The sequence below is a fragment of the Pyrgilauda ruficollis genome, unplaced genomic scaffold (assembly GCF_017590135.1).
Source record: "Pyrgilauda ruficollis isolate IOZ18807 unplaced genomic scaffold, ASM1759013v1 scaffold32, whole genome shotgun sequence".
NCBI classification, from domain to species: Eukaryota; Metazoa; Chordata; class Aves; order Passeriformes; family Passeridae; genus Pyrgilauda; species Pyrgilauda ruficollis.
In genome coordinates, this window is record NW_024524600.1 from 3,051,166 (window position 1) to 3,068,371 (window position 17,206).

Sequence of the window (17,206 nt, forward strand, 5' to 3'; positions counted from 1 at the left end):
AGTTATGCCCTAAACTAACCAAGTTTCTACTTACTGGTGTTAGTCATACAGGAAAATATCACTAGTTGAGATCACAGCTTCTGCCAGTTGGATAAATGCTTGTAAGCACTGGTTACCATCATGATATAATACTGAAAGCTGTGGCAAAGGCACTTATCAGCCTCATAAGGTGCCACACAGGCAAAAGAAAATAGTAAGAGAAGTAAAACATTCAAGAGAACACCTCTTTGCTCATCTGACACAGTGGCAGAAACTGCTTCAACGAACACTGAAAATATCTGCCTCTAAACTGGAAAACACTTAACTACTTATGTCATTTCTAAGCATTTGAGCTGCACCCCTTTGAATCAATATCTTACCATTTCTGTCAGCACCTTGGTGCAGAAAGTCAGCACCATCTTAGAGCCATTTCTTCATCCCACAAGTCTAATTAGGAAGTGTCATGATGTTACCTAGCATGTTAGCTAGCCTGACTGTTACTTTAATTAGCTATAGCATTGGAAGTGAAAGCATGGGAACAAAAAATGCAATGGATAAATTATAGCTTAGTTAAGATGGCCTGCAAGGCAAGCAGCTCAGCGAGGCTGAACAAAAATAAATGGACACACACAACCCTTGAAAATTCAAGAATGTTGCTTTATCTACAGCACAAAGGCTTGGCTAAATATGGAGATATACAGCTTTAAGTGTTCTTTGGGAATTCTTGATTTAAGAAAAGTTTCTTGTGAGAACAAAGAGCAATTACTGTGTAGTATTTTCTTTAGTTATTTGATCATGACTTCCTCAATTTTTTTAACTATTAGTCAGGGTTGACAAGTGAAATACTTGTAAATATTTACCTCTGGAAAGAAAGTTCTAAGAGCGAAGTGTTTGTAGTCAAGGAAGGGAACTGTTCCAAAACTGTCCACCACATCTAATTCATCCATCTGCAGTTCAGCAAATCCTGAAAAAGCACCCCCCATCCCCACCCAGAGAGTTAGCTTAGTTGACACAAAATCAGCCTCACAATTATAACTTGGCCCCAGTAGATATTCCTTCAAAAACAGTTTTCAGGGAAGAGGGGCTGTTTTTACAGCTGAAGCTGGAAAGTAGCAATCTACTTTTTTGTTAAAGGAAATACTACAAGCAATCCTATTAGCTCAGTGCTATTCAATACTGCCGTGCATACAATATTAAACAGGAGCTCTGATACAACACAAAAATATTCTAACAGCTACAAAATGAAAATGTTTACATAATGTGAGCTTCTTGACAGTTTCAGTTCAGAAAATACGCTGCAGACCTACCCTCACGTATTTCCTTACGAATCTCATACTCCAGCAGTTCAAGTTGCTGACTCTGTTTACGAGTTAATTCTTTGGATTTGTATCGAGTAACTATGAATGCCACTAAAAGGAAGAAAGAGAGACTCTGAGTGCAGAAATCACAGAACAGAAAACTCCTACACAAGATATAATTTATTATCAAGAAACAAAAAGATTAATGTACATTTGCACAATTACTGTTTTATTGTTTTCCCTGTGCTAGTACCATGAGCCCTAATTATCTGGATCTATATATACCCCAATCTTTAGAAAAATCATTCCTTCTAACAAGGTCTTGAATTGTCAATCCAACTTTGTTTGAAAGTCCAGCACACCCTGTTATATACAGTCTGCACAGTGAGACAGAGACTCTAAAAACCACTTCTAATAATAGCAACCTACTTAAGGTAGCACAGATTAAACAAAAAAAAAAACCAGTTGTTTTGAACAGAAAATCCACTTACGAATTGTTAACTTTTCTAAAGCTTATTTAGAGAGAATAAAGGTGTGACATATGGTTCATTTTTAAAATGAAGTTAAGAAAAAAGCAATCAACCAAATGAACAAACTCCTATACTTATTAAAATAAATAGAAATTTATCAAATATACAACCAGGTAAAAAGACTCAGGAAAAAAAAAAAAAAGAGAGCACCAAGAAGAGAAGTGGGTAACTATTTACCTCCCTCAGTTTAGTAATGACCCACAAATTCATGAATCATCCAAATGAGACTGAGCAGAAACACCACAAACGCTGACTGAGGATAAGCAGTTTGTAAGGGTACATCTGCCCCAGGGACAGGAGGGTAGCTGAGCTCTGACAGCTGGAAGGGACCAAGCTGTGACACAAGGATGTCAGTTCTGTGGCTTGCTTCATGAAGTGAAAGTGAGTAATCCCAGCAGAACAGACAGAAACACTGTCTTGTAACATGCTTGTGACGTGCTGCAGTCTGACAATTCGGACTTCACCACCAGAACAGAGTTAACTTTGTCCACTCTTACAGGGAACAGGGTAAAATCACCAGACTGTGTGTGACAGTTCCAGACATGTGAGTATGTACAGCGTCTGTGTCATGATCATACCCTTCAGCAAATCAAAAGCTGATAATACAATATTCTACTTACCTATAATGACACCCACCACAATAGGTAGCAAAATAAGAACATATAAATATATGTATGATGATGTTGGTTTGACTTCATGCTCAAAATTTCCTAATTTGACCTGAAGAAAAGCAATGGCTGTGTTAATAGAGAACAGGCATTATATCAGTTCTTAAAATGACATTTAATGTATTAAAAGAAAGTATTTAAGGCACATAAGGACAATGGTAGATTATTGGGAAGACAGTAGAGGTTTAGCAAAATGCATATGAACCAACATTAACTTTTACTGTATTTGATGTTTAAGCAGGGTAACAGAGCAATGTTGAAATAATTTAGAAGTCCTTATGTACCACCAAATTTTGTCATGCCCTTGCTGCAAAGTAGAGCCCTCAAATGAAAGGCAAGATCTGGCCTCCACCTGGCCAAGTGGCTTATGCACTCAGAGTCACTGCTAAGCACTTTGGCATTTTAGAACAAGGAAGGCATGTGTTTGCACCCACAGTGTTACTCTGCTGAGCAGAAAAGTAAGATAAGACTCATAATAAGAATGAGGGAAGTAGAATTTTTCAGAGACACCTGGCCTACAGCCCTCTTCCCTATTTCTCTGAGGAAGTTTCAACCTCTTTATGTAGGACGTTGTTCCTGAGGGTCATTAAGAAAAAAATGCAACATACGATACACGTCCAACACGTATATGAACATGTCACAATACATGTACAACATCCCCCAACCTTGTCAAAGGCAGGACAGGCATTAATTCTTAGGGATACATGAAAGTGCTGAAGTCTGCCAAATGCCAAACTGAGGCATTTACCACTGATAATTATGGCAGAAGAAATTTCACAAAGGAGGATCTGAAAGAGGACTGCAAAAGCACATAAATAAAGGGTAGCTAAAACTATAAACAGGCTAGACATAAAAATATGTTTTGGCACATAAAAAGAATACCACCAAGTGCCAGGGATAGAAATGAGCTTGAGATAATTGAAAAGGAGGGTTGAGTTGAAATTATTTTGGGTTACAGCAGGGAAGGCAGAGATCTGGTGATTGCAATCAGTGGCTTGTCACAGGAGGTGAGCAGCCAGGGCAGCTGCAGACTGCCAAATGGAAACTCACATCACAGCTATACAGACACAAGCAAGCAAAAAAACCCCACAGGGCTGGAAGGACACAGACTTTGTATTTCTGGGGCTACAAGGAACAGAAGACAAAGTAGATCTATTTCCTTCATCAAATGTTACTTTTTCCTCTGATGTTTCTATGTTTTCACAGTTCCTATGCAAAGTTCTTTTGGTCTGCACCTTCCTAGGATGCCATTAGCCTTTTCCAAGGCTCAAATGCATTAGTGGCTAAATACATTACCTATCCTGTGACTAATACATCTACTTTTCTAGACTTCTCATGTACAACTGGAGACTTCCCAAAGCAGAAATTTCTTTTACTCATCCTTGTTTATTGAAAACTGAGACAAAGCATTCACTTAATTATCTGCTCATATTTTGATTATCTTTATTCTTCACCATAACCTTCCTATCTAGTGGTCTCATTTCCTTCCTTATCTTTTTTCTTGTTTATAAATCACAGACTATGTAAGGTACACCTGAATTAATCCAGCTCCTATTCCTAAGTTAATTTCATTTTTCTGCATGACATTATAAAACCCTCTCTGGCCTGGTGATGCCTCTGAGCTTTATGTCATTGGCAAGTGTTACTAATGCATGCCTTATTTTTGTGTTCAAGTCAGTGTTGATATTAAAGAATATCTGTATGAATATCAGCATTGCCCAGAGTCAGCTCCCCACACACAGCATGTGATTTTTCTAACCCCCGGCACCCTCATAATCACCATGTTAAATAGTTTACTGAATGACTTCCAGGTACATGTGATCTACAGCTTTTTTGTTGTTGAGGAAAACACTCATCTTAGAAAATAAAGATATCTAGTATGATCTGCTTTCATTAAAAGGATTTTGACAATTATCCCATTTTCCACTTGCCTCCAGGTCTTCCATGAGTAATTCAGAATACATTCTAAAGTGTTACATAGAGCTAGGATTAAATCAGCAAGCCTCCATTTGCCTAGGGTTTGGGTTTTTTTCCAATTTAAAATACTGGGTTTTTATTTGCTGTTCTCCAGTCATACAGTACATCTTCTGACCTCTGTTTTATTTAAAATATTTCCTACTAAGCCTACAGTGTCATGTGTCACTTTTCCCTCAGTGCTATGATGGGAATGATCCTGCTCCTGCTGTCTTGAGTCCTTTGATCAATCTGAATCTTCCTTCTGTCACAAGAATGGCTTTTTCTACTCTGACACCTTCATGCAGACTGATCATTCTGTCTTTGAACCCACACTCAATATCTTCTTCCTTCTGGAAAACTAAGGCCAGAGATACATTTATTCTTGAGTCAAACTTACATTTTATACCATCTTATCATTTTTTCAGTGGCCCTACTTCTTCTATGATGATCTATTCATAAGGATTTAAAAAAATGTGAGGATTTGCTACTTCTATATTTTTCTTATGTTGGAAAAAAATTTTAAGGTACTAGAAGTGCAATGTTACATGGTAACTACTGCATTTGATTTGCTTTAGTGAAGTGGTGCCCTTTCTATGACAGTCACTTCTATGAAGTTTGCAGGATGAGCATGTGATAGAGCAGGGCAACACTGATTTTTAAATGCAACGCCAAATTCAGAAAGGCTTTTCCATGCCATAACTGGCTCAGATGGCAGGATCCACAGATGGGGGATCAGTTAAAAGTGATGAAAAATCAAGAATAGCTTTGTTAATCTTTACTATGAGCCATATGCCTTGAAGTCAATAGAGTTATTTCAGTTTTATACCACCACACACAGCAATAAGAGTCTGGCATAATTTTTCTCCTTCATAAATGGTAATCATAGCATTTAAAAAAATTGTATCTTCATCTTATTCATGGAGCAAATATCTTAAGCTGCAATTCAGCTCTGACATCCATGCTAATGTCCTTATATTTGGGCCTGGCTTTGTGCCACGTGCTCAAAGCATTTTAGCTATCCCAGTGCACATTGAATTTCACTCCCTTTTTCATACAGAAATGCCTTCTGTCTCATTGGTGATCCCTGAGACAGATCCTTACCTACTTTAGTAGGAAAAAGCAACTGGGAGAACACAATCCTTTTTCTCACGGCCACACTGGAGAATTCGAGTGCTTACAGACCTAAGATGAGGGGCTCTCCTGGAGGCAGTGGTGCTGTTGCAAAGACGTCTGCTCTGCAGATAAGAGGTGTGACGAGCCACTGCTCTCCTGGAGCTCAGCAGCAGCGAGTTCAGCTCCGACTGCAAAGCTCTGACACCACCCCAGTGACCAGACAGAAAATGAACTCAGGTCTGTCACTGGTACCTAAGCTAGGCAGGCATGCTTAGGGATGAGGAAGAAAACTGTACTACCAAGTACTATGACAGCATTAGTGATATATTTTACTACTCTTGTATAAACATTCAAACACTGCTGAATTGCAACAAAAGAGATTTCTACTTACAAAAACTTTCACTGTGGAAAAGTCAATCTTGTCAGTTCCTTCCCTTTTGAATTTGCACAGTATGGTGCTACGGTCTGGCTTTTTGGTAATATTTTGGACACTGAACCATATCTTTTTGGTCTGTGCACCAGTCATATATGATAGATAAACCTCTACCTCTGTTTTAGAGATATTCAAGTTATCATTTTCTTTCTAGAGGGAAAAAATTGAAGGCAATGATCAGTCACTAAATACAGTAAGAAAAAAAATTATCTCCAAGCACTATTTTAAATTAGGTACTGTAGTTTATTATTTCAAAACTTACATATATTTTTAATTCCAGATCAGGATCCAGTTCAGTGTGCAGCTGGTAGTTAATGAACACTGGGTCTGGGTGATAGTGTAATTTGACACATGGTATAAAGGTAGTATCCACTTTTAACATCATATCAACAACTTTACCCTCTGTTGCATGGCTCAGGCTTGGTGTTAAATAATGATATTCAGATGCATTTCCAGGACACCTAGAGACCTAGAAATGCAATAGCAAAGCTCTAACAGTCATTAAATACTCAACAGTGGGTACAATCACAAACAGAAGCACTCAAACTCATTTTAATGTCTTCCTGGCTTCACACAGCTACCTGCTAAACCTCTTCTCTGAGATTAGGGCTGCATGCAGAGCACCTGGAAAAATTTCTATGTTGAGCCCATGTCTACCTTTAAGTGCATTTGTCACACACTCTGCACACTGCTTTAAGGCTGATTGCTCACTGCTAAGGTAACTATTTCCTGCAATGAGACAGGAATTGTGACAATTAATTTTCCTTCTTTCCCCTCAATGTAGGTGACAAGAGAAGAGTAAGACAAGCTCTCCAGCACTCCTAGGAATTTTCTCTTTCTAACTTAACTCCGGAGAGAGGGGGTTGCTACAGACATCATAGCATTGGGTCACTGTTTACTCCACCGGGTGATTCTGCTGTGTTCTGGTCTCTGTGCTGCAAGGGTCAACAAAGTGCTTACCTCCTCACAGCCCCCTCACAGCCCTCAGCAGGGTTTCATCCCTACATCAGCTCCAGCCTGCTGCCCCTCACTGAGGCAGTGGTACCATTTGGGCATTCAGCACAGAGCCAGAGGGAAGTATAGCATCCCCTCCTCCAACACACCCATATGTGGAGACTAGGAAGACTCAAAAAGGACAGATTTGGAGCAAGCCTCCAGACCATAAAAAAAGCTCAGGGAATTATGCAGGAGAGCAGCTTATGTGTATTTGTGATTCTGTACTAAGAATGTATAACTGTAATCCTGTAAGTGGTCATATTTATTTCAGCAGGGTGACTGACGTGTCCGTGCAAGTGGTTAGAAATTATTGAGGTCTCTTCTCCTCAAACCTTAGGAAAACAACCTAATGCATCAAGAGACCTCTATTTGGTATTGTAAAGGAGATTCAGACTTACTGTGAGGTTTGATCTCTGGTCATCTGAAATAATCACACTGTCGACCACATTAAAATTTCTACCAGTTGTAGTAATTTTGCGACCACCACTGCAAAAACCAAAGCAAAACAAAACATAAACAAACGTGGCAAGAAAGGGAGGTCAATATTATCTGTCTTCCCACAGACCTGCCCTGCATTAAGGTCGCAGCTGTGAATAAACTACTCAAGTGCATTTTGCTTTGGTAGCAGACAAAATAACAAAGTTGAACTGCAGAACAAGATAATTTGAGCCACACAGTGTACTTCCACTCTTTCCTCATAATGTAATGGTAAATACTTTTGGTACCCCAAAACCACAGGACTCGATTGCATACACTCATATACTTCTTTTCAGGGACTCTTCGCCTTTTTTTCTATTTATGCAGCCAAAGAACTCTACCATGATTTAACATTCTGTTCGAAGAAAGAGCATCATGGTGTTTCACTGCCCCAGCACAGCCCTGCCTGTGCTTAATTCTTGCCTTCTTCAGGACAAACTCATCGTGCCAGGCTCCTCACGAGAAACATTCTCAGCGGTGTTCAGACCATCTGTCTCAGCACACAATGGTGCTTCTGTCTGAGGGCTGTGGCTCACAATCTCTGCTGCACAGAGTTGGAGTGACTTAAGGTATTATTAATTTCCAGCTGCCTGAGCTGCCTCTCACCTGGAGATGAGGGCATGCATCCTGGCTGCTTAGCTGCTGGAGCTGCCAGCCCAACCCATTACCTCAAATCCTCACTTGACAAGATATCAGATTCAGAACGTGCAAACAGGTAAAAACTGTGAAAGCAGAGGTGGAAAGCTGTGCCAGAGAATATCTTTAAAACCACCCTGTAAGTCTTTCACCAGGTCTATGAGTCTTCCACAGAACACAGCAAAGGCTTGAAAAGGGCTCTTTTGGCTTTAGGGAATTATATTGTAAAGCAAGTCTTGTACATCAGTGCAATAATGATTATTTTCACTTCACTTCCAATCCACTGATACTTTATACCGTTTCACAGATGAAGGCTACATTAGCATCAAGAAATCAAATTAACTGGAGTTAGAATTTATGCTATCTATATTTTGGGAATATTAGTAGGAACAGACTACTTTTGACTTCTATAAAGGAGACCTGAGGTAGGCAGAAGAAGTCCCCAGAATCCATCTTGCAGCTACTATGACCCTATCTATTAAATCACTTCACATGCTTAAATTTATCCAACATAACAGGTACAGCAGTCTTGGTTCAGCTGCAGTCTGGCCAAGGAAGAAGGCTCATATTGGCTCAGTGCAATTACATTTGAATAAATACATAGAAAGTACAGAAAGACAAACTTACCTGATCCAGGAGGTATTTGGTGTAATTCTAGAACATGATGGCAGAGAAACATAATGCAGGGTCATTGGTGGTGAACATTTTTTCCCATTAGCCTGGATACATATACTTTTGGCCTCTTTACGTGTTGGTGGGAGAGCAAATGTCATTTGCGTATCATTTAGCACATTTCTGACTTTAATGCTGGAGAAGGAAGAAAACAAACACTGAAACACAGATGCCACTTATTGGTGTTACTACACGAAGCCTATAGCCCACAGCAAGCGATAAGGAGAAAAGAGAACTGAATCTCTGTCTGAGCTGCCAGATGGAGGTGGAAAGAGAGAGCAGGGAGTTGAAGAGACAAAGTAGGGCATCTTTTGAATGAAGTTGCTATGTGACAATAATCACAGAAAACAGTATAATCAACCCTGGGATGAGGCTACATAGTGCAATGTGTGATTTTGCTGTTTACTGTGTACTTCTCTGTGTTAACAGCATGGTCCATGAGCTAGTCAAGAAAGAGATTTTTCATTTTCCTTTTCATCTTCTTTTTCTTTCTCTCTTTCCTCCCATTTTTTCACTCCTTCCTCTTTCTCTCTACTTCCTGTCTTACCCTTCTTCTCTCCTTTTTTCTCTGTAGTTCCCTGAAAATTCATGGTTGAAGCAAAAATGGAACACTACCTTTTCAAGTGGTAGCTATGTAAAATGGGCTTCCTAATCACAGGCAGCCATTGCAGCTGCACCTGAAAATAACTGATTCAGAATAAGACTGCCTAATTATCTAGGGGCTTACACAGTGTGATCATCAACAGAGAAAAATAGGAGCTGTTGTACAAGAGATTTCATTCCCTGGCATGGTGTCTGTGCTTTACAAGCAGAATCCTAGAATATATGAGGAATATTTTGAAGCAGAGGAGATTCAAACAAAAACTGAGGCTTTCTTGTGACCTAGCTTTTTGGTGCCTGCTAGAAGGCATAGAGAGCCACAAATATGACACTGTCCTACTGCTACTGAGAGAACTGACAACCTGTCCATCCCTTGTGTTGTACTCAAACACCAAATTCATTTTCATTCTTTGGTAATTTAAAGTGAAAGTATAACTAAAGGAGTGCAGAGCATCCCCTGCTCTGCTGAGGAAAGGTATATGACAACTGTTGACACAACCATATTGCTAGAGCAAAATGGATATAATTTTCACCATGCAAAGTAAATAGTGTTATTTTTCAGTTTAACTCACACATCTGGTTTACAGCCAGTGATTCCAGTCAGTATCAGTTTTATGCCTGATGCACGTGTAAAGTTTTCTCCTTTGACTGTTATTTCACTTTTGCCTAATGTAGAAATCCACAAAGGTTCAATGGATTGAATGCTGATATGCTATTAGGAAAGAAAGCAAAACAAGGTCTGGTTATGAAAAGGCTGGGCAGATAAACAACAGCTGTAAAAACAACCACCACTCAGGAATGCAGATTTTATGGCACTGGGATACATTCTTATTAATAATTTTAAATCCTGTTTAACTTAATCCTGCAATGTACTGACAATCACAACTTTATTACAAACCAATTATTTTTACCTAAATATTTTACATTTCAATTTATCTCATAACAAAGTTGCCCAAAGGAATCACAGTCTGACATGCTGGAAGGTAGGTAGCATAAAAACCCAGCTTGAAATAATACATTTCATGTGACCCCTGAAGAACTAAAAAAAAAGGCAAGACAAAACCCATGGTGCTGTCACTATGAGAGATCAGATGAACAAATGAAGGCATCTTTCGTGACCTGAAAAGGGGAAGCAGGGTGGAATCCTCGAATGAAAATTTGAGAAAGCACCCCAGAATTAGCTTTATTAGAAAGTCTTTTCAAAGTCATACATAGAACTAAAGGTATAAAACAACTGCAGGGGAGTCTTTTGGTATCTTATTTTTACGAGAAGAAATTCTCCAGCATTTAAAAATAACTCTAGTTTGCTCTGATGTTGTCACAGTCTTGCAGAAAAACTGTGCTCTTCTTTGTCTATATTTATTTATTCTAATTTCCTAACACTACTGAGCAAGAAGAGATATTTTTTTCCCTACTGTATTCACTTGATACTTTTGACAGCATCTCATGTTTAATCAGTTTTGCTGCTTCCCCAGTTTTACAATCACACAGACGGCTTCCTCTCTGTCTATCTTTCAAACAAACTGAAACATTCAAAAAAACAGGAAAATACGCATGTGAAACCACAAACTGTTTTGGACCTTTTCAGGCAAACCATTTTTAGCTTAACTTTGGACTGCCTGTACTACTAGTTTAATTTGAGTTTTTAAAGCATTGTGATTATCCTGATTTTTGCTGTGTGCCTGTGGACACATTCACTGGGAAGTTCAGTCTTCCTGATCCTGTTAAGGGTGCTGATGCAAAGCCTCTAGGAAAGTCCATCCCACAGGTTTTTCTCACTATTAATCATTTCAGGTACCCAAAACAGCACTAAGACTTTGGACTCGTAGCCTGAGGGGACCATGGGGGTCACAACACTTTGACCATTTCAAAAAGGTCCCAGCACATTGTCCCCACATGCTGCCATGGTTCACTGAATGCCAGAGCAGTCCAGAGCAAATGAGGCATCTGTCACCACGGACTGAAAGCTGCAGCTTGTGCCTTAGGAAAAGGCCAGAGAGTGCAAAGGCTGGGGTCAGAGGGCCTGTAAAAGGGCCTCCAAGATGACCTCTCGTATGGATAATAGAGGAAAGCAAAGGAAATCCCTCACAAACAGCCTGAGGGGGAAAATTCACTCCCACGATGATCTGGAAATCTGTTTAATCCTCGGGACAGAACAACTGAGGCAGAAATCTAAGAGATTAAAGCCAGCAAACCACTATTGCTTTTCTTCACCAGCATCCTTCTGCTTGTGTCCAATCTCCAGTGCACCAAGGACAGTCAATATCCTCACACAAATCCAGAAGCCAAATACCACAGAAAGGAGGAAAACACTGTTTTGGGTTCTCACTGGTAACCACCGGGGATCCCTGAAGCACCAGAATACCACAGTATCTCACAAACACATGGGGATCCCCCAGGCTGCAGCAGGGCTGTGAGCCCCGGTGAGGGAAATGCCGGGCGCCCATTGCCAGGGGTGCAGTGGGAGGCTGCGGTGCTTCGGGGCTCCCACTGCTCTCTTCGCCAGGCACCACACACCACAGAGTGCTTCAGATTACCTGCCTTGCTTCTTTTCTTACACCACAAAGAAATCACGGAAAGTATTGTTCACGGAAAGTTTCAGTCCCCTCAGAAATCACACCTTCCCTGAGGCTACACAGCACAGACTCCCTGCGGCCTCCTGGAGTCAGTGCGGCCACAGCACTGAGGCAAGATGACCCCACCCACTCAAGAGTCCAACTCCCACCCAGCTTCACCATAATCCTCAATTCTTGCCTCAGCAGCAAAAGAAACCAATGATTTCCTCACTGAAAACAGGAAGGACCTAATGCCCTCACTGAGATCTGCAGTGCTCATTTCCCCAGCGCCAGACAGCCCCTGACCTTCCAGTTGCTATGTGGCAGGGGCAGCAATGCCCCGTGGCAAGAGGGGCCGCAGCAGAGAGGCAGAAGGATATTTATAAAAATCACTAGTTGTGAGGCATGTGATTAGAGTGTAAACACGCAAAGAGACATACAGAAAGCTTGCACCAGGTCCTCAGGTAATGTAAATCAGCACAGCCCTGTCAGCTTCAATAGAGTTCCATATTTCTGAGCTGCAGCCTCCTCCCCCCTCCCCTGGACAGCCTAACATTCCCTGGGGCTGTGAGCACCGCGGCAGCCACATGCTCAGAGGTGTGGTTAGCGTGGGTGCAGGTCTCAGAGAGGTCTCTGGCAGCAGCCCAGGTTAAGCAGTGTCTGCCCCCCTGGGGAGCCCCTCTCTGGCACAGCCCCTCCTGCACTGCTAACACAGGGCACTGGATGGGGGAACCGGCCCAGACGAACAATAACCTGCTGAAAGATAATGCTCATTGCCAGCCAAATCAGTTCCCTCGCCAAGGGTACTCAATCCAACCGCTCCAAATGCTGCTCTGGCAGGGGAGGGGGAAGGTGCATGCATAGAAACCAGCAGCTGGAGTCAGGAGGAGGGCTGGGGCTGGCGCTGGAAAAAAGTATATTAATCTAAATGCTCAGCTGGGGTTGTGGGAAAACACAAATCCTCTTTCTCCACTCTCCACTATGTTCTCCTTAAAGCACAAGCAGTCAAAGGAAAGCAGGATTTCAAATGCAATTTCAAGCTCTCTGAATGGATCAATCACTTCTAAATAAACATCTGCCTTTGCACTGCCTCTGGTGCTTTCACTGCCTTGTCCATCACTGTCTTTCCAAGATAAGGCATGTGGAAGAAAGCCATCTCCCAGGCAATTCCAACTATTTACCAATGTCAAATTAATGCACTTGGAAGCAGAGCAAAGAAGAATTTCTTCTGTTTCACCAACCATAATGCTTTAAATGCAGATCAAATACAGAATATTAGTGCTCAGAAGCACATGTAATACAATCCCACGCGTCTCTGTGAAAAACAAGATGTATTTTGTGATTTTGTTTAAGAAACATCAGCTGAGCAGCTGAATTTAAGAGGTAATCCCTGTCTTGAGAGGTAAAAGTTTGGGTAGTTCTAATGAAACACTTAGAGATAAGTCACTATTTATAACAACTATGCATCACTCTCAGAAAAGCAAAAACCAAAAAGTGTAGGCAGCAAATCTCTATGTACTTACTCATCAATCAGTTTTCTCTCCACTACTCATTTCTTTCCTAACACCTGTCATAAGCAACACTAATAAAAAGATCACTCAGTTTTATGAGAAAATAAAACCATTTTGGTTCCATAAAGAATGAAGGGATAACCTCGTGGTTAAAGGGCTGACCCATGATCAGGAGGTTAAAGGGCTGGCTATGACACAAATCATTTAGACTGTATGCACACATACAGTCTATATGAATTCTGTAGAGAATTTAGTAACCAGATTCAGCAGGTACTTTGGCAGCACTAGAGACACTTCCTCCTTCCCAGTAATCCAGCTTGTGTGGATCCATCTCCAGTTTTGTCTACAGCCTGGAAACAAGGAAAATTTTTCTGAAAGTGTGAACTAGAGATTTACTAACACCCATGGATTTCAGTTCCTGGACTCATCCTCTAGCCACTTCTCTGTTATGCAGAAACTGGGTGGCACATCCTCCCCTTCCTTCTGCTCCCCTGGCAGCTATGTTTCAGGAGAAGCTGTGATCTGGCTGCATAAATGAGGAAGAGGTTTGAGACTCTGAAGCCTAGTTTCCCCGAGTTGTCTGTGACAGCAGACTCTCAAACATGCTTTTAAGTCTAGGTAAGATATTAAGCCTGAAATGTTCTCCTTTTTTGTTGTTGTTGTTGTTGGTCAGCTCACATGTTCCAGCCCTCAGAGTGCTGGCTCCTGTGGAGTGACTAAATACAGCATACAGGGACTTTGGCATTTAAAGCAATGTTGTAAACACTGCATCTAGAGGTAGGCACATGACAATTGCAGTGTTCACTGTCTCAATGCCTGCATCTGAAACACAAGTTTTTGCTGGTACCTTTTAACACCAACAGAGCACTAAGAAGAAATAGTATCAATCCAAATTCTGCATTACCTTCCTTTGTAAATGACTGCCTCCTCATCCATATCTCTATTTTTTCTGCAAAGTCCTCTCATTTTAAATAAATTTCTCCCCCAACCCAGAGAGCCTTAATAATGCTGATCTTAAAATGCTAACTAACCTCTGTTTTCTGCACAGTGGTGATCCCCTTGGAAGCAGCTGCACTGCAATCATCCTGGAAAAAAAATAAGCATTTCACCATGTCAGGCTAAAAAAGAGACAGATTTCTGCTCAGATGAAAAAAAAATACAAGGAAAAGGCATCACAGGGGATTCCAGTTTTTCCCAACAAACTTCACCTGGCAGGTGGTGACAGGAGAGACACGTATCCATTCACAGCTGGCACACTCACCCTTGTGTATACACCGTGAGCAGCTGGTAACACAGAAACACAATTTTTGTAAGACACAGGAACTCAGTCCAGATTCAGTCATGAATGTCAAATTTCAAGTGACAGAAAAGAGCATAAACCCAAGGGAACAACCAAGCAAACATGTAATGAAATGGGTAAAAGTCCGTTTCCCCTCCAAGCCTATTGTTCTGCTGTACTTATTCTGAGAAGAAATTTAGTATGAAATACAATCTGTATTGAGATGCTGAGGGTCATTAATTTCAAAAAAGGCAGGAAACAGAGGAAACACTTTGGGTTACATTTTACTGTGATTTACTCCAGTACCTTGAGTGGCCAGGTAGTACTTTTCAACCATAAAAGGGCAGAAAACCATCACTGATTATTTTCCAGCTTGTCTGAATCTCTGTTCCACGTGTGTAGTGCTAGAAAGTATTGCCAGTTTGCTACAGCCTTTATCTACCAAAGATGAAGGTTCTGTTCTGAGACTAGTTAGTGGCTGTCTTGCTTTGCAGTGCTTCTATCAATATGGAAGAGAGCCAAGAGCAGCACAGTCCCTCTCCCAACACGCTGAGAAATGCTCTGATTTAGAGAAAGACAGCTCCTTCCCCATGTTGCTCCAGGGACAGGGAAGTGATGTGCCACTTCCCAAAAAGCATTTCATTCCAGGTGCTTATGAGTTAGCCGTTTTGCATAGGGGAGGAGCATTCTGAATGGGAACACTGTAGTTACCTACAGCATATATTAGCCAGATCTTTCTAAATATTAACAACCACCTATCACAAAGTGTTAGGCCACGTACTGGGCATGAATGCTTCCTCTGCCAGCTCTCAACACAGAGTCTGAAAAATAATGTGCAAAGAAGAATAGGTATTCATTATTCCTATTAGCAGATTACATGTTGCTTTCTGGTTTAATTATATTCATGTTACCTATAGAGCATATTTAAAATGCATCTGGGTCTAATTTAAAACAGCTTCACAAAGTGATTTTAAAGAATCTCTTGACTTCTCTAATCTAGGCCTTACACTGAGTACCAGGGGCCCACCTTTCATGCAAGGACAAAAAGAATTTTAATCTTATTGTGACATCCTTTATTATCTCTTCAGGCACTTGTCATAAATTCAGTCATTGTAATGACTCTCCTAGAGTTAGTTTCCAAGGTCCCATTAAATAAGGGAGTCATCAGAAGAAGCAGCTTTTTAAGGGAAAAAAAAAAAAAAAAGAGAAGGAGGAGGAAGTGGGCCAAGAAAACAGATCTGACTATCTTTAGTGCCATGTAGTTCGTTGATAAATACAAAAAAAAAAAAAAAAAGAATTATGAATTACTTTAGTCACTTTCCCCCCACACACACATCAACCCCACAATGAACTTTAACAAGAATCAGACTCTTACTTTTTCAACTGAAATGTTTGTGTGATATTCCAAGAGCTTGAGGACAGTGATGCTTCAAGGACCAGACAATCTGGAAAAATGCACATGTTAGGTATATGATGGATATTACAAGAAATAACAGTGCAAAACTAATTTGAGTTGAAAACTCAAAGTAGCTGGTATGCACCTTCTCTCATACATTCACTCACACTTTTGACTGATAAAAATAACCAGATTCTGTCCTTCCAGAGAACTTCAGCTGAGTTATGCCAACACTTTATACACACATATTAATTGAGTTTGATACCACCATTGCATGACAAATAAAAGTAAAGTTATTGTCAGGATACAGACAAGGAAATGCTACTGTGTAGCAGGGATATAAAATCATCTCTCAAGAAGAACAGAGTGATATATATTGTGGTATAACCAGACCCTGAATTCAAGTCTTCTAACACAGCAGACTGTTCTAAAGCAAGAGACCCCACCATACCATACTTCTCTCTCTTTCTGTCTCACAGACTTGGTTTCAGAGTCTCCTTTTGTAATCTATGCAGTAGCAATTTTCATCCTATTTAAATCTTTTATGATTGCATGAGTCAATTTGCCATTATTTCAGCTAGCAATTACTATACCAACAATTCACTGGCAGCTGTGGTATGAAAGAGTATCTTCCCTTATGAGCAGAATACCACATCGAACAGTAGAATTAGATATATACCACTTAAGCCATGGTCTCTTTCATCTGTGTGCCTGCAGATGTGTAGTCTGTGAAATGAATGGCTGCCTGAGATCAAATGAAACCCATGTTTGCAGACTTTTCTGACTTCTCTATGCTAGAAAGTAGCTAGCTTTTTAATCCAGAAAAGTTACATGGATTTTAAGTATGTCTATCTTGCAAAGGTAGAGAAACCTTTGTCTTTATCACAGGCTGCCTTGTTCAGAGGAAAGCCAGCTTTGGCTAGATCAACGTTGCTAATGTAGGTATCTCCTCCCTCCACATGGCACCATGGCACTTGGGTGCTCACTGCAAAGGTCATCTGAACTGCTTGTTAGAAACAGCCCTTGGGACCACTCATATGTTCAAACACCTTACTAAATGGATAGCAGAATCTGACTTTAACAGCAGTTTTATGCTTAAATAAAAAA

The 17,206-nt window shown here is 40.6% G+C and overlaps 1 protein-coding gene across 1 annotated transcript in view; it reads right to left on the reverse strand.

The window, feature by feature from the left end:
* Positions 1–17,206, reverse strand: part of PLXNC1 (plexin C1) — a 68,379-nt gene that overhangs the window by 27,094 nt on the left and 24,079 nt on the right. Inside the window, exons 7-17 of the mRNA XM_041474428.1 lie at positions 16,079–16,148; positions 14,633–14,708; positions 14,456–14,509; positions 9,931–10,070; positions 8,714–8,893; positions 7,372–7,459; positions 6,240–6,446; positions 5,936–6,127; positions 2,428–2,527; positions 1,287–1,388; positions 840–943 (exon numbers count right to left, since the gene is read on the reverse strand). Of these exons, the coding sequence (XP_041330362.1) occupies positions 840–943; positions 1,287–1,388; positions 2,428–2,527; positions 5,936–6,127; positions 6,240–6,446; positions 7,372–7,459; positions 8,714–8,893; positions 9,931–10,070; positions 14,456–14,509; positions 14,633–14,708; positions 16,079–16,148 (1,313 nt within the window). The remainder of the gene's footprint in view (positions 1–839; positions 944–1,286; positions 1,389–2,427; positions 2,528–5,935; positions 6,128–6,239; positions 6,447–7,371; positions 7,460–8,713; positions 8,894–9,930; positions 10,071–14,455; positions 14,510–14,632; positions 14,709–16,078; positions 16,149–17,206) is intronic.